This window comes from Esox lucius, chromosome 16 (assembly GCF_011004845.1).
Source record: "Esox lucius isolate fEsoLuc1 chromosome 16, fEsoLuc1.pri, whole genome shotgun sequence".
In the NCBI taxonomy this organism is placed as follows: Eukaryota; Metazoa; Chordata; class Actinopteri; order Esociformes; family Esocidae; genus Esox; species Esox lucius.
In genome coordinates, this window is record NC_047584.1 from 19213708 (window position 1) to 19227262 (window position 13555).

A 13555-nucleotide genomic window follows, 5' to 3' on the forward strand; every position below is an offset into this window, starting at 1 on the left:
ATATGGAGTTTCTATAACATCTAAGCCATTTGTGGATACATGTTTTTGCCTTCTAAGCGAGCCTTTTGTTTAATTGAGTGTTTGCAAAAAGTAAGCCCGTGTCCCATTAAATCAAAATGCCAAGAATGTATTTTAGATCTTTATTCCTGAAGAGGTATCATACAATGTCAACTCAATCTCCAAATAAAACGTGACCCGCGGCTTAACTGCGGCGACAGAATTAAGTCATAACTCGACGTTTTAATGACAGCATGTGGTGCAGTATCAACTTAGCTGTTTGTCTTTACGCAATAGTGTGACGTTCAAATGACGCCATGCAAATGCCTCAACTTAAGGGTCAAACCTACGTTTTGGCATTCACCCCAAAGTAAGGGTTAAGGTTTGGGAAAGGCTTGAAAAACAACAAACAAAAACAACTGCCTAGCAAAACGCTCATCCACCACACCCGCCCACAAAGCCCTAGAATCCCGCGGGCCTACTAGATGGTAAATATATGCTTGTGTTGCCCCTAGTGGACAGTATAGCTTACACATTTCGCAAGGTCCTAATGTAACCTGGTACAGTACCTGCAGAATCAGCAACACATTTCTTATTCCGTAAGGTAATGGGCTGTACAATGTTAACTATGCTTTTAGTTTAACCAGATTCTAAGGCATGAAATCAATAAATAGAATGGATATGGGTCTGCTGCGGACCCTGTGGCTATAGAAAGGTTATAGTCATTATAATAAAGTTATTGCTTTAGGTTAAGAGGGAGCTTATGAACTCTTAAGACAAAGGTGGTGACTTTTTCCTAAAAACATGTCCACCTCTAAATCTAAATTTTTGCAGTAACACTTAAGTTGAAATTTTGGTGCACGTTTTAAAAAATTTTCAGTAAATGATTTGAATTTCAGAAATGTAGTTAGAGAAGGTACACCTGTTCAATTGTTTTGTTTCCATGTAAAAGAGGCATACTTTCATACGCAGAAAGAAAAAAAGAAATGAACCGCCATAAACCGAGCGACAGCCTAGTGTGTATGGGTTATGTTGTGCTTGTAAGGCCAGAGTATTGACCACTTCAACCTCAGTGTTACCTTAAAAAGTGAGTTCACATTGCTTAATAAGATTGTGCCCAGTTCCCACCCGTCATACGTTGTGGACCATGCATTTTTAAATATAGATTGCATCATCCAGCAACATACTGTATATTTGCTGAACTAAGAACTTCATAAAATCGCACATGGTAAAATATCCTATACATGAAATACCAAAAATACAGCTGTGAACAAAGGTGGAAATGGAAACAAGGTAATATTGTTAAGGCTTAATATCTGTTTCTATTACCTTTGTCTAGCTAGATCAGTAGGATTAGCATGCATTTAACAGAACGTTGCCACACAGTTTTACATTAAACAACTAAAGCAGTCAACTCAAAACAAATTAGTAAACCCTATGGCTTTGTGCAACTGTTCGGAGTAACAGTAAAGTCACTGTTCAAATCATTTCTGTAAAATAATATTAATAAATGGCATGCCAGAAATGAGAGAGAATCTGTATTGCATGCGCTTAGTGTATTGTACATGCCAGATTGTGCTGATCATACATTGTCCTGAAAAAATCAGAGGTCTTTCCTCTTAGCATGTATACTTACATCCAGGAACATATGTGCTGTATTCCATCACCCTAGTTTATGTAAGGTTCATTGTACGTATTTTTGTACTAAATGTTCTTGAATATAAGAATGTCCTTTTAATAAATTAGAAATAATAAAAGGGTTGGAAAAAGGGTTAGGGTGTAATAAGTTAAAATAGGTCGCCCATTCTACGTGAAGCGGTCGGAATTCATCTTTCTGAGTTTCGGCGGCAGATGTCCGTCCATTCGCCCACCAATCCCCCCTCCCCCCTGCATCCTTTGTAGCTTGGGGGGCAAGTCTGCCACGGACTGGCTGATAGGATCCGAGCTGATCTTAGAGGCCATCTTGTTCACCTGTTTCTCGTCGGAAACGCCGGGCACGGAGCTGATGCGCTGCAGCTTCATGGGCAGGTCTCCCATGCTCCCCGGGTAGATCATCTCTGACGTGGTAGAGCTCATCCTCAGGAGCTTGCGAGGCATGGGGAGCCCGTCCCGGCCGCAGCCGCCCCCTTGCATTTTCTGCAACTTGGATGGCAGCTTGGTGGCGGTGCTGTCCTTGTCCTCCAGGCTCTCCAGGCAGTCCATGGAGCTGTTCCTCCCACCCTCGCCGCTGTTGCACAGGGACGGAGCCATGAGAGGAGAGGACATGAGCAGGTTTTCCTCCTGCTCCTTCACGCTGTACGGGGGGGTGTTTACCTCAAATGTGGCGTGGAACTGGGAGTAGTCCACCTTGAAGAACCCTTCCTCCAGGGAGATGACTGGAAAGAATCGATGTCCCCACAGAACCTCATCCTCAGTGTAAGATGTCCTCGCTTGGCAAGTCATTCCTGCCAAGCAGACAAACAAAAAAGACAGTGGATGATTGGATTGTCATTACTTCAGGAAATTAGCGTGATGGCTCCAACTATGCAAATAATGAGGTATAATTGTGCATGTAGAAGGTATGCGCAGGGCTAATGCTGAGGAGATTAAATATTTGACTTGGCTAGCCTTAAACAAACACTTCAGAATCAAAGAGCAGCCGTGATTCAATTACATGCAAGGCACAGTGCCCTCAACTCAGTCCCAACAATGAAGTGGTTCCTCAGAGATTATTTTCATTTTACAAACAAGTTCCTTCACAAAACTGCCATGATGAATTAGTGTGTATAACAAAGGACGTTGCCTCAGTTGCCATTAAACTGTTCATATGCGAGCAACGTTCTCTGTCATTTAAAAAAGACAGAAGTTAGATATTGTTACAATACAGTACACACGCCCAGTCCATTTCGTTTTACCTTTCTCTGTGAAAAGCAACAACATGCTGACCATTTCGGAAGAGAGGGATTCCCTTGGGTTGATTTGTCAGGCCAGAAAATAAGTCATTATTTCGTGCAAACAGCCGTAACGAAATTAAAAAGCACAACACTGATTTCTTAATCGCTCTGCTACCATGTTGGTGCGAAAATTGTCTACCGCAAAAGGTGCCACTGTTGTTCCTGGTGTGTAACAGATATATCCTGGTTCTCATTAATGCTCACTAACACTGGGATCCTGAGAATAACCAACTACAAGGATTCATCTGATGCATAATGCATACGGTACATCCCTCTCGATCGGGACTCATTCTCTATGGCAGAGAACGACATAATAAATGCCTCTACTTCTTTATCCCTAAAATACTGTTGTGTAATTCATTGCCAGGGAAGCAACTGCAACTTTATTATGCACTGAATGACGTTCAGACCCTTTAAAACAATTTGCACAATAAGTTGACGTTTTCATCTTTTGAAGCCAGCCAGAGTCTTCTGCTGTTTATCAGTTCAGTCCACTTTGTGACTTGTGACAGTAGTAAGAAACTACAAGAGAGCATTTTAAGATAATAAAATAATTTAATTGGCATTGACATAGGTTAAATTGAACCAGGTTTTCCTATCAACTCATGTGTATATATTCATCAACATGAATGGGACCAAATTCACATTTTGTTCACAACATGTTTGGTCTCAACACTGCCTACAGAAAATTTGAATTATTTATCATTGCGATCCCTAAAAAATTTCAGCCTGGCCAATACAAATGTAATTCGGGATTACTTGTTTCCTTAAGTTGTTTTGAATAAAAGAACACAAAACAAGATAAGATACAGTAGATAACATGTTGCTAAATATAATAAAGATCAATATGGTCTGACATGTTGCACATCAAGGTTGTTTTCCAAAGATTTCAGAAGAAACGCTCTCAGACGTTGATTTCCATTTACTGTAGACAAAGTACAACATTGTATCACTGAAAAGCACCAATCTGCGCTAAAAGCTAATGACGCATGCTGAATCTGAATGCACTGCCTTCAATGCAGTGGACAGCAACATGAGGATACATAGAGAAATGAGTCAAGGACATGCTTAAGTATCTTTATAGCTTTTAACAGAGGGTATATTAGCATTCCAATAAAGAAAATATTTCTCCAACTTTAACCCCACTTTGTCTCTCTCCCCTTCCTACCTCACTCTATTTGGCCCCCTATTTCTACCTCCTCTTTATCTCTTTATTCTCTCTTTCTTTGCCCTTCCTGTCTTTTCACCGCTCACCCTGCTCCATCTTGCTGTCTTTCCTCCATTCTTCACCATTTCTCCCATTCCTGCCACTCCCCTGTTTTTCTCTTCTCATTCCATTCCTTTATCTACTCCCTTTCTCCATTCGCTCTCTCCTCTCCTCTCTCTCCCTCTCCTCTCCTCTCTCTCCTCTCTCTCTTTCTCCTCACCTCTCTCCTCTCTCTCCTCTCCTCTCTCCCTCTCCTCTCCTCTCCTCTCTCCTCTCCTCTCCTCTCCTCTCCTCTCCTCTCTCCCTCTCCTCTCTCCCTCTCCTCTCCTCTCCTCTCCCCTATCATCTCCTCTCCTCTCTCTCCTCTCTCTCTCTCCTCTCCTCTCCTCTCTCCCTCTCCTCTCCCCTCCTCTCATCTCTCCTCTCCTCTCTCTCCCTCTCCCTCTCCTCTCCTTTCTCTCCTCTCTCTCCTCTCCCTCTCCTCTCTCTCCTCTCCCTCTCCTCTCCTCTCCTCTCTCTCTTTCTCCTCACCTCTCTCTCCTCTCCTCTCTCCCTCTCCTCTCCTCTCTCTCTCCCTCTCCTCTCCTCTCTCCTCTCTCCTCCTCTCTCTCCTCTCCTCTCTCCCTCTCCTCTCCCCTATTATCTCCTCTCCTCTCTCTCCTCTCTCTCCTCTCTCTCTCTCCTCTCTCCCTCTCCTCTCCCCTCCTCTCATCTCTCCTCTCCTCTCTCTCCCTCTCCCTCTCCTTTCTCTCCTTTCTCTCCTCTCCCTCTCCTCTCTCCTCTCCTCTCCTCTCCTTTCCTCTCTCTCCTCTCCTCTCCTCTCTCCCTATACATACTGTATACTGGATATACTGGAAATTGTCAATCATTTTTTTCCTCCCCTTCCCTCCCTGCTTTCTATATTTCTCTTTCTCCCCCTCCTCAATTCTCTCTCTACCTTAACCCACCCCCCTGGCCCCTATCACCTCTCCTTCCCCATCTTGTCTCAAACCCTAACTTCTACCTACGATCTCTCTCATTAACAGACTGGATATTAATGTGTATATGTATAAAAGCCATTGTCCCATATGTCAGTAGAAGACATTAATCGCAATAAAGTTTGCAGTTCAGACAGACAGATAGACAGACAGGGTTAAGCCAGGACACAAAGGCAGACAGACAAGTCTATCTCAGCAGACAAGAGACAGATACAGAGAAAGGACAGACAGAATAGGGTCAGCCAGGTGTGGACATGAATATAAAGTTAATACCTAAAAACATAGACACCAACTGCATAACTGAAAAGTAGGCCTCATATGAAGCCTGTCATAGAGTTAATGAGGTTTGACCTGATTGGCAGAACCAATGCTAGAATGCTAATTTATCTGTGGGATTGTACAGATGCTCCTGATGAACAGAACACTTTACCTGGCCAGTCCACCAATTAACTCTTGAAAGTGATGACTAGTTTCTTCCTAGAACACAGCATTTCCTCTACATGCAACCGGAACACCTTACCAGAAATGTCATTTAAAAAAAAAAATGCACAACAGAGAAGCTCGCCCTCCCTTTAATAGAGTACATGAATACTGCACATCAGCAGATTCTTTAGTCAGTTAGAATACAGAAACTGCATAGCGACTATCTTATGTAGAAAGAAAACGCTTAAAATACAGACTCTGGGAACTGTGAAAGAGTATGCACATGAAAATGCACATATTTCAGCTTCCTGCGATTAGAGGATGTGACTTCATTGGGGGTCATGGGTGGGGAATTTGAACTGATAGAAACCTCCATTGGACACAATGGTCCAAATTTTGAAGACAATTTCAGTCAATTATTTTTAGACTGACTGAAACCTTTCTTCCTGCTACTGCCTGATCATCTGCTAGTTTAGTTGACTGTCTGTTAATATTTCTGTCAGTTTTAGATATTCATTCTGTCAGTTTCTTGGTCTTTGAGTGTAAATAGTGGCGTCGTTAGGCCTGGGCTTAAGGGTACACAGCCCCAGGACTTTTTGGAATAGCCCCGGGTCTTTTGATCCAATTCCAAAAAATAACATGAATAGGTCTGCATGTTTTGCAAGCTGACATTAACGCAGCTGGAATGGAATGTTAGGAACAGCGTTCAATGTGAGACAACTTTTTATAGCGTGAGCTTTGTTTCAGTTGCACAGGGTTGTGTGTTAACTAAACCCTGAGTGTATTGTAATCCTAGAATCAATGCCTGTAGGTTGGTCTGTCTGACTTTAGGGTGATTGGTGGATACAGCTGTCTGAGTCTGAATGATTCTCACCAATTTACAGTGCTGCTTAATAACTTACCTTCTGGCCTTAAATTAAATGCATATCTTTTAGTGAATTCATACAAGACTGACGATTTTCTGCGGGTACCAGGATGTGAATTATATTAATGCTCAGTAAACACCCCACTCATTTCTCCATAAACAGATTAACACACTTAGTAAAATGATGAGAATTGAATTAATGAGTGACAACATGAGTCTGTTTTACATAACGTTACTGGTTCACCTTCATGATAACCGTCTCGTCCCTGTTATTTGGCAGATGCTATCATAATTAATATATTAATATTAATGATCTGATTTCTTGCATTGTAATCAATTCACCCTGTGCAGAGCTCCACACCACCTTTTGTAAGCCTAATTTTTATTGTCTTGGAAAACATGGCTGCCGAAAGCAATATTTTGCTGTATTTACCACAGCTGCCCCATAATTCACGAGGCAATTGAAAATAATAAACAGAGATTAGATACACATCTTACTGTAACATATGTCAGTCCAGAAAATGGAACTCAGTCACTTCTTCTGTTTCCCTTTAATTAAGTATCCAAGCTGTTATAAAGATGGATGCACTTGTGGTCTTGAAGGTCTGTTGAAGTCCATTAGAAGCTGAGTGGTTGCCCTTACATAAATATCACAAACTGTCTACTAATTACTTAATAACACCCCTGCAGCGATAAATGAGTCACAGCTTTTAAGGCATTTGCCAGCATTCAAAGATTATAAAGATCATGTGACAGCAGGTATTGTGCATCTTAAATTAAAGCTATGCTCATCTGTGTTACTGCCACTGTTCCCAAAGTTCATTCAATAATGCGCTGATAACAGCTTTTAACAGTCAGTCAAGTCCCACATGTGTCAGAGTGAACATTGAGTGCGGTTAGGGTATTCAGAGTATTATTTCTGCCCTATCGCTCAGCAGTTCTGAGTGCTTTTTTTATATGGAAATATGCTACAACGACTAGGACCCACAGTGCTAGTAGGGTCTTGAGGCTGAGAACCCAATTGAGGTAGGGCATGGAACTAAGTGCAGTCATTTGTATAATTAACTTATTCTGCCAAAGCATGGTCCCACCACATGTTTACCAACAGGAACATAAACTCAGTGTTGAAAGGTCATTAGATACAATGTCTGTCACTCACTTTATGGCACAATTCCCAGGCATGTTTAAATAACCTATTATAATCAAATCAGCCCTGTGACATCATACACAAATTACCCAAACAAAGTAACCAAACAAAATTTCACCCAAACAAGCTGAAAATCCAGGAATTTCAGCTTACACAAAAATACTTTCCTAATTTTAATAATTTCTGAGTGTCATGTTTACCTTATATTGTGGAAACATCTTCCAGAAAAATAGGAAAGTCTCATGTTTTGACTGCACTTTCAATAAATAATTTTCGAAGATGACTTTGTCAAAGTAAAATAACGCCTTCAGAATGATGCTGACAACTTGGGGAAATGTTGGGTTAAACTGGGTTATAGATGTCCTAGAATTCAGAGAGGTATTTTTCCAATTTAGCATGTCTTTATTCATTTAGGAATCAGAGATTGAAATGTTAAAGTGCAGTATATTAATGGGCAATTGGTGAACAATTACTACTTAAAAATATCAACTGACACTCATGTCTTGCAACAACTCAGCAGACACCTCCATGATTTGACCGTTAGTGGAAGATTTATCATTAATTGACATCTTTTGTAAGGGAGGTCAAGTGTGACTTACTATAATATGATAATTCCACAAAGAAAAGTGGGCACAGATGAGAGAACATATGGAATAAGTAATATGCCTCTATCTCTTTTATTCATTCACACACATGCACACGCACACGCGCACACACACACACATATATATATATATAAATATATATATATATATATATATATATATATACACTCACCTAAAGGATTATTAGGAACACCATACTAATACTGTGTTTGACCCCCTTTCGCCTTCAGAACTGCCTTAATTCTACGTGGCATTGATTCAACAAGGTGCTGAAAGCATTCTTTAGAAATGTTGGCCCATATTGATAGGATAGTATCTTGCAGTTGATGGAGATTTGTGGGATGCACATCCAGGGCACGAAGCTCCCGTTCCACCACATCCCAAAGATGCTCTATTGGGCTGAGATATGGTGACTGTGGGGGCCATTTCAGTACAATGAACTCATTGTCATGTTCAAGAAACCAATTTGAAATGATTCGAGCTTTGTGACATGGTGCATTATCCTGCTGGAAGTAGCCATCAGAAGATGGGTACATGGTGGTCATAAAGGGATGGACATGGTCAGAAACAATGCTCAGGTAGGCCGTGGCATTTAAACAATGCCCAATTGGCACTAAGGGGCCTAAAGTGTGCCAAGAAAACATCCCCCACACCATTACACCACCACCAGCCTGCACAGTGGTAACAAGGCATGATGGATCTATGTTCTCATTCTGTTTACGCAAAATTCTGACTCTACCATCTGAATGTCTCAACAGAAATCGAGACTCATCAGACCAGGCAACATTCTTCCAGTCGTCAACTGTCCAATTTTGGTGAGCTCGTGCAAATTGTAGCCTCTTTTTCCTATTTGTACTGGAGATGAGTGGTACCCGGTGGGGTCTTCTGCTGTTGTAGCCCATCCGCCTCAAGGTTCTGTGTGTTGTGGCTTCACAAATGCTTTGCTGCATACCTCGGTTGTAACGAGTGGTTATTTCAGTCAAAGTTGCTCTTCTATCAGCTTGAATCAGTCGGCCCATTCTCCTCTGACCTCTAGCATCAACAAGGCATTTTTGCCCACAGGACTGCCGCATAATGGATGTTTTTCCCTTTTCACACCAGTCTTTGTAAACCCTAGAAATGGTTGTGCATGAAAATCCCAGTTACTGAGCAGATTGTGAAATATTCAGACCGGCCCATCTGGCACCAACAACCATGCCACGCTCAAAATTGCTTAGATCACCTTTCTTTCCCATTCTGACATTCAGTTTGGAGTTCAAGAGATTGTCTTGACCAGGACCACACCCCTAAATGCATTGAAGCAACTGCCATGTGATTGGTTGATTAGATAATTGCATTAATGAGAAATTGAACAGGTGTTCCTAATAATCCTTTAGGTGAGTGTATGTTGTTATATTTTAACTAAGCAATAATACAAGCCCATGTAATTTCTTTATCATGGCTTAGTACATGAGAAGAGATACATTATGACCACAGCCCACTACAACCATGTTAAAAATGCTAGAAATTATTGCTTTAATACAATGGGTTAGCAGCTTTAGAAAGCTAGATTCATTACAAAATCATCTACCATTTTTAGGTGTTCTAAGGTTCAGGTGTTCTATAGTTTTTGTATTGACTGCAATGTAAATGAAAACCACCCAAATGATACTATAGCTGACAGTGCCATAACTACTGATAATACAGGCAAACTGAATGCCAGCTCAAAGCAGTTTGACATGTGTTTTTGCCAGCTAACGTGTGCACCTAAGACAATTCAGCCCTGTACTGTACACGCATGACAATTCAGCCCTGTACTGTACACCCAAGACAATTCAGCCCTGTACTGTACACGCATGACAATTCAGCCCTGTACTGTACACCCAACACATTTCAGCCCTGTACTGTACACGCATGACAATTCAGCCCTGTACTGTACACCCAAGACATTTCAGCCCTGTACTGTACACGCATGACAATTCAGCCCTGTACTGTACACCCAAGACATTTCAGCCCTGTACTGTACACGCATGACAATTCAGCCCTGTACTGTACACCCATGACATTTCAGCCCTGTACTGTACACCCAAGACAATTTAGCCCTGTACTGTACACCCATGACATTTCAGCCCTGTACTGTACACCCAAGACATTTCAGCCCTGTACTGTACACCCATGACAATTCAGCCCTGTACTGTACACCCAAGACATTTCAGCCCTGTACTGTACACCCATGACAATTTAGCCCTGTACTGTACACCCATGACATTTCAGCCCTGTACTGTACACCCAAGACATTTCAGCCCTGTACTGTACACCCATGACAATTCAGCCCTGTACTGTACACCCATGACCACTCAGCCCTGTACTGTACAACCTAGGCAATTTAGCCCTGTACAGTACACCCATGACATTGATGTCTAATTGCATGCACAAGCCTTAAATTGCAGTGCAAAAGACACAGATTGTTTTGTGGGGAGGAGGGGAATCGTTTTTTGACCAATAAATTTTTTTAAACCAACACAACTGTCTGGATGATGCTTTACAGTAGAATAAAGTGAAATATTTGGTCTAACATGCATACATTAAATATCCTTTTAGATATTTTCTTACCAGTATGTAGGCACAATTTAAAGTTTTGGCTTGAACACTCAGTAGGTCCGGTATCATTGAACCACCAATAACAACTGTAACAACACGTCTGGTCACACCTGTCATCCAGATATCTCAATTTACTTTTCTCCTCTCTGCAGTTTTAATCAGCAGCACTGTGAACTGACAGTCATATCCCAAAGACTCCCAGAGACACAGAGAAGATAATAAAGTCTGACAAACAGCTTTTGGCTGTAGCCTACTTGCCAGCCCTGCCATGAAAATGAGGGTTGCAAATATGTTTTTGTACCTTAAAATATTTAGCAGGAAGTTTTTACTCTTCTTTTTTTTTTACATTGCGCGTTTGGATTACATATTAGAACCCAGCTCCTCTATTGGCCCAATATGTAATGTCTCTACCACTAACAGACATTTGCTTTGCATGCCTTTGGAAATAAACAATGTTTGTCCTAAAGTAAACAACATTAAACACTTCTATTTATTTCTAACTTCTAGGTAATTGCACTCACCTGGGCCTCATTTAGAAATAATCCATAATTTATACACATACAGCTCCAGGAAAAATTTTGAGATCAGACCACTTTTTCTTTCCTTTCCAAGTTTTGGGTGAGGAACAGAAGCGTTCAATTTGCAGTGGTCTCTTAATTTTAACCCTTCAGTTCCTCACTCAAAACCTTCCTTTTCGACTTTTTTGGAAAGGAAAGAAAAAAAGTGCAGTGGTCTCTTAATTTTTTTCCGGAGCTGTATAAAAGTAATTTAAAACAGTTGTAATTGTATGCATAGAACAAGTGTGATTTATCAAAAGATCGTACAAAGGTTTTTTGCACACCAGTATGAAATCACCATTGATAAATACCTGATGTTCTTAGCGTCAGGGCTTGTGCAAGATCTTGGCTATTTGCATTTTGACACGCACCTTATAAAATCATCCCTTTAAAGTCATGGAAAACATACAATGCTGTACATCACACAAATTGACACAAACCAAAAAATCGGGGGGAAATATATTTCTAAGATTGACATAGTTTAACTTTGACTCAGATTGCATGCCAAAGTGATTTATTTGGCTTTCCTCCGTGGTTGCTTTCTTGACCAGTATCATTTTTAACTTTGCCAAAGGGAGGACTACTGGGACAAGGGTATTTAACCTTGGGAAATACTCTGTTCTTCAAATGAGTATATTCAAAAATCATCAGTCGGCAAACCATCTTCAACAGCTCCCTCATGTAGCCTAGGTACAAATGGCATCATTGTGGTTGTGCAGAATGATGGAGTCATGCATTATGCCTGCCGCCTCATGAAGCAGCATCACACATCACCTGTAATTGAGTGAGTGGAAGGTCACGCTGTTCATCTTGGGATGATACTCTTATCTCCATCTGGTTGCCGTCTATTATTCAAATTAACAAACTGACTTCTCTTCACTCCAACCTATTGAGTGATAGTTTATGTAAAGTATATGAAACAGTTCGGTTTATGGGCATTTATCGGCTTGCTCGTTCTGGGTGAGTTGTCATATTGATAAGGTCCCAATGAAAAGTGGGGATGTCCACCGGAATGGCGTTTATTATCTTTGTTTGCCTCTCTAAAGTATAATCAATTTGAGCCACTGCACTTTTTGCAACCTAAAAATAAATAAAATGATGACAAATCTTCCATCAGAAAATCAGCTTCCCCTTCTATTTCCCATAATCTCTTATTATTTGTTACAATTATTCAACAATGGCTTATAACATGACTATAATTTAATATCACAAAGTTATTGAGATTTTCATAAAAAATAATTACTGTTTTTATTTAAATTTTATTATAAGTGATGTGGTCAAATGACATGGAATACCCTATCCAGTTGAAGAACATTGCATGAATTCACAATGGAAGAACGGTGAAACTGGAACATTGGTTCATTTATAATTGACACAAAAAAGACATTTCCACATTAAATAGTGTACGTTTGAGAAGCAGTTCCCTTATTCCCCCATTTTTCACTGTGCATACACATGGTCATGCTTTTGCATAAATTCATGAAGGTTCTCAAGCAAACGTTCATATTGATCGCAGAAATGAATGCACGCCCGGTTTGCTCGCGGACTTGTGGGTATGCCTGCTTTAAAACGAGCCCCTCGGAAGTGTTTCGCCATTCCATGGCCTGGTTTGCTTACCCCAGGACAGAAGGATATTCAAATATTGTGTTAAAGTTCAACGGAGTTGTCCTGAAGCGTGACATGATTTAAATTGACTGAAATTAACTCTAACGTAGTGAGAGAATTCAGTCTACAGTGATCGGTGCAATAAGTATAATAACATTGCTCATCTGAAATCGGACGGTCAAACGTGTTATGATTCACTGTTGGGTAACTGTGTTTTCTTTGACCTGCATCCTATTGAGTAGTTTGATGTTGGAGGAGAGCCCAGCAATTTTGTAATAGCACCATCGACAGCATGACAAAAAGGTAGACTGTTGATGCGTAATTCCTGCATCCACACACTAAAGCCCATTAACAGCCTTATTGAAAAGGCTGCTCTGTGCTTTCTCTTTTACCCATGGGGTGGGGGGGAGGGGGGATGCTAGCGTAACCATTTAAATAAATGTAGGTAATTTAAGTACAATTAAACTGCCAGATAGCAGTAGTAGGTTTTAGAATAGTAGAATGAACATTGTACAATCATAACAAGACAGATTTCACAGGACTTGCACTATAGTTCTACAAAAAAAACTAGTGTGGTTGTTTTTGTTGTAATAAAGCTTATGTAATCCTTATACCTGCCTGGAACGCTGTGTTTCTATGGAAACCGAGGGCTCCTTTCA

At 40.7% G+C, this 13555-nt stretch overlaps 1 protein-coding gene across 2 annotated transcripts in view; it reads right to left on the reverse strand.

The window, feature by feature from the left end:
• Positions 1-126: 126 nt before the first annotated feature.
• kcnj3a (potassium inwardly rectifying channel subfamily J member 3a) overlaps positions 127-13555 on the reverse strand; it is a 30089-nt gene continuing 16660 nt past the window's right edge. Inside the window, exons 3-4 of one of the 2 annotated variants that reach the window (XM_010890794.5) lie at positions 2311-2441; positions 1858-2224 (exon numbers count right to left, since the gene is read on the reverse strand). In XM_010890794.5, coding sequence (XP_010889096.1) covers positions 1949-2224; positions 2311-2441 — 407 coding nt within the window. In that variant the 3' untranslated portion in view covers positions 1858-1948. Of the gene's footprint in view, positions 2442-13555 lie in introns of both variants that reach the window. The other variant, XM_010890793.3, reaches the window with a different exon arrangement.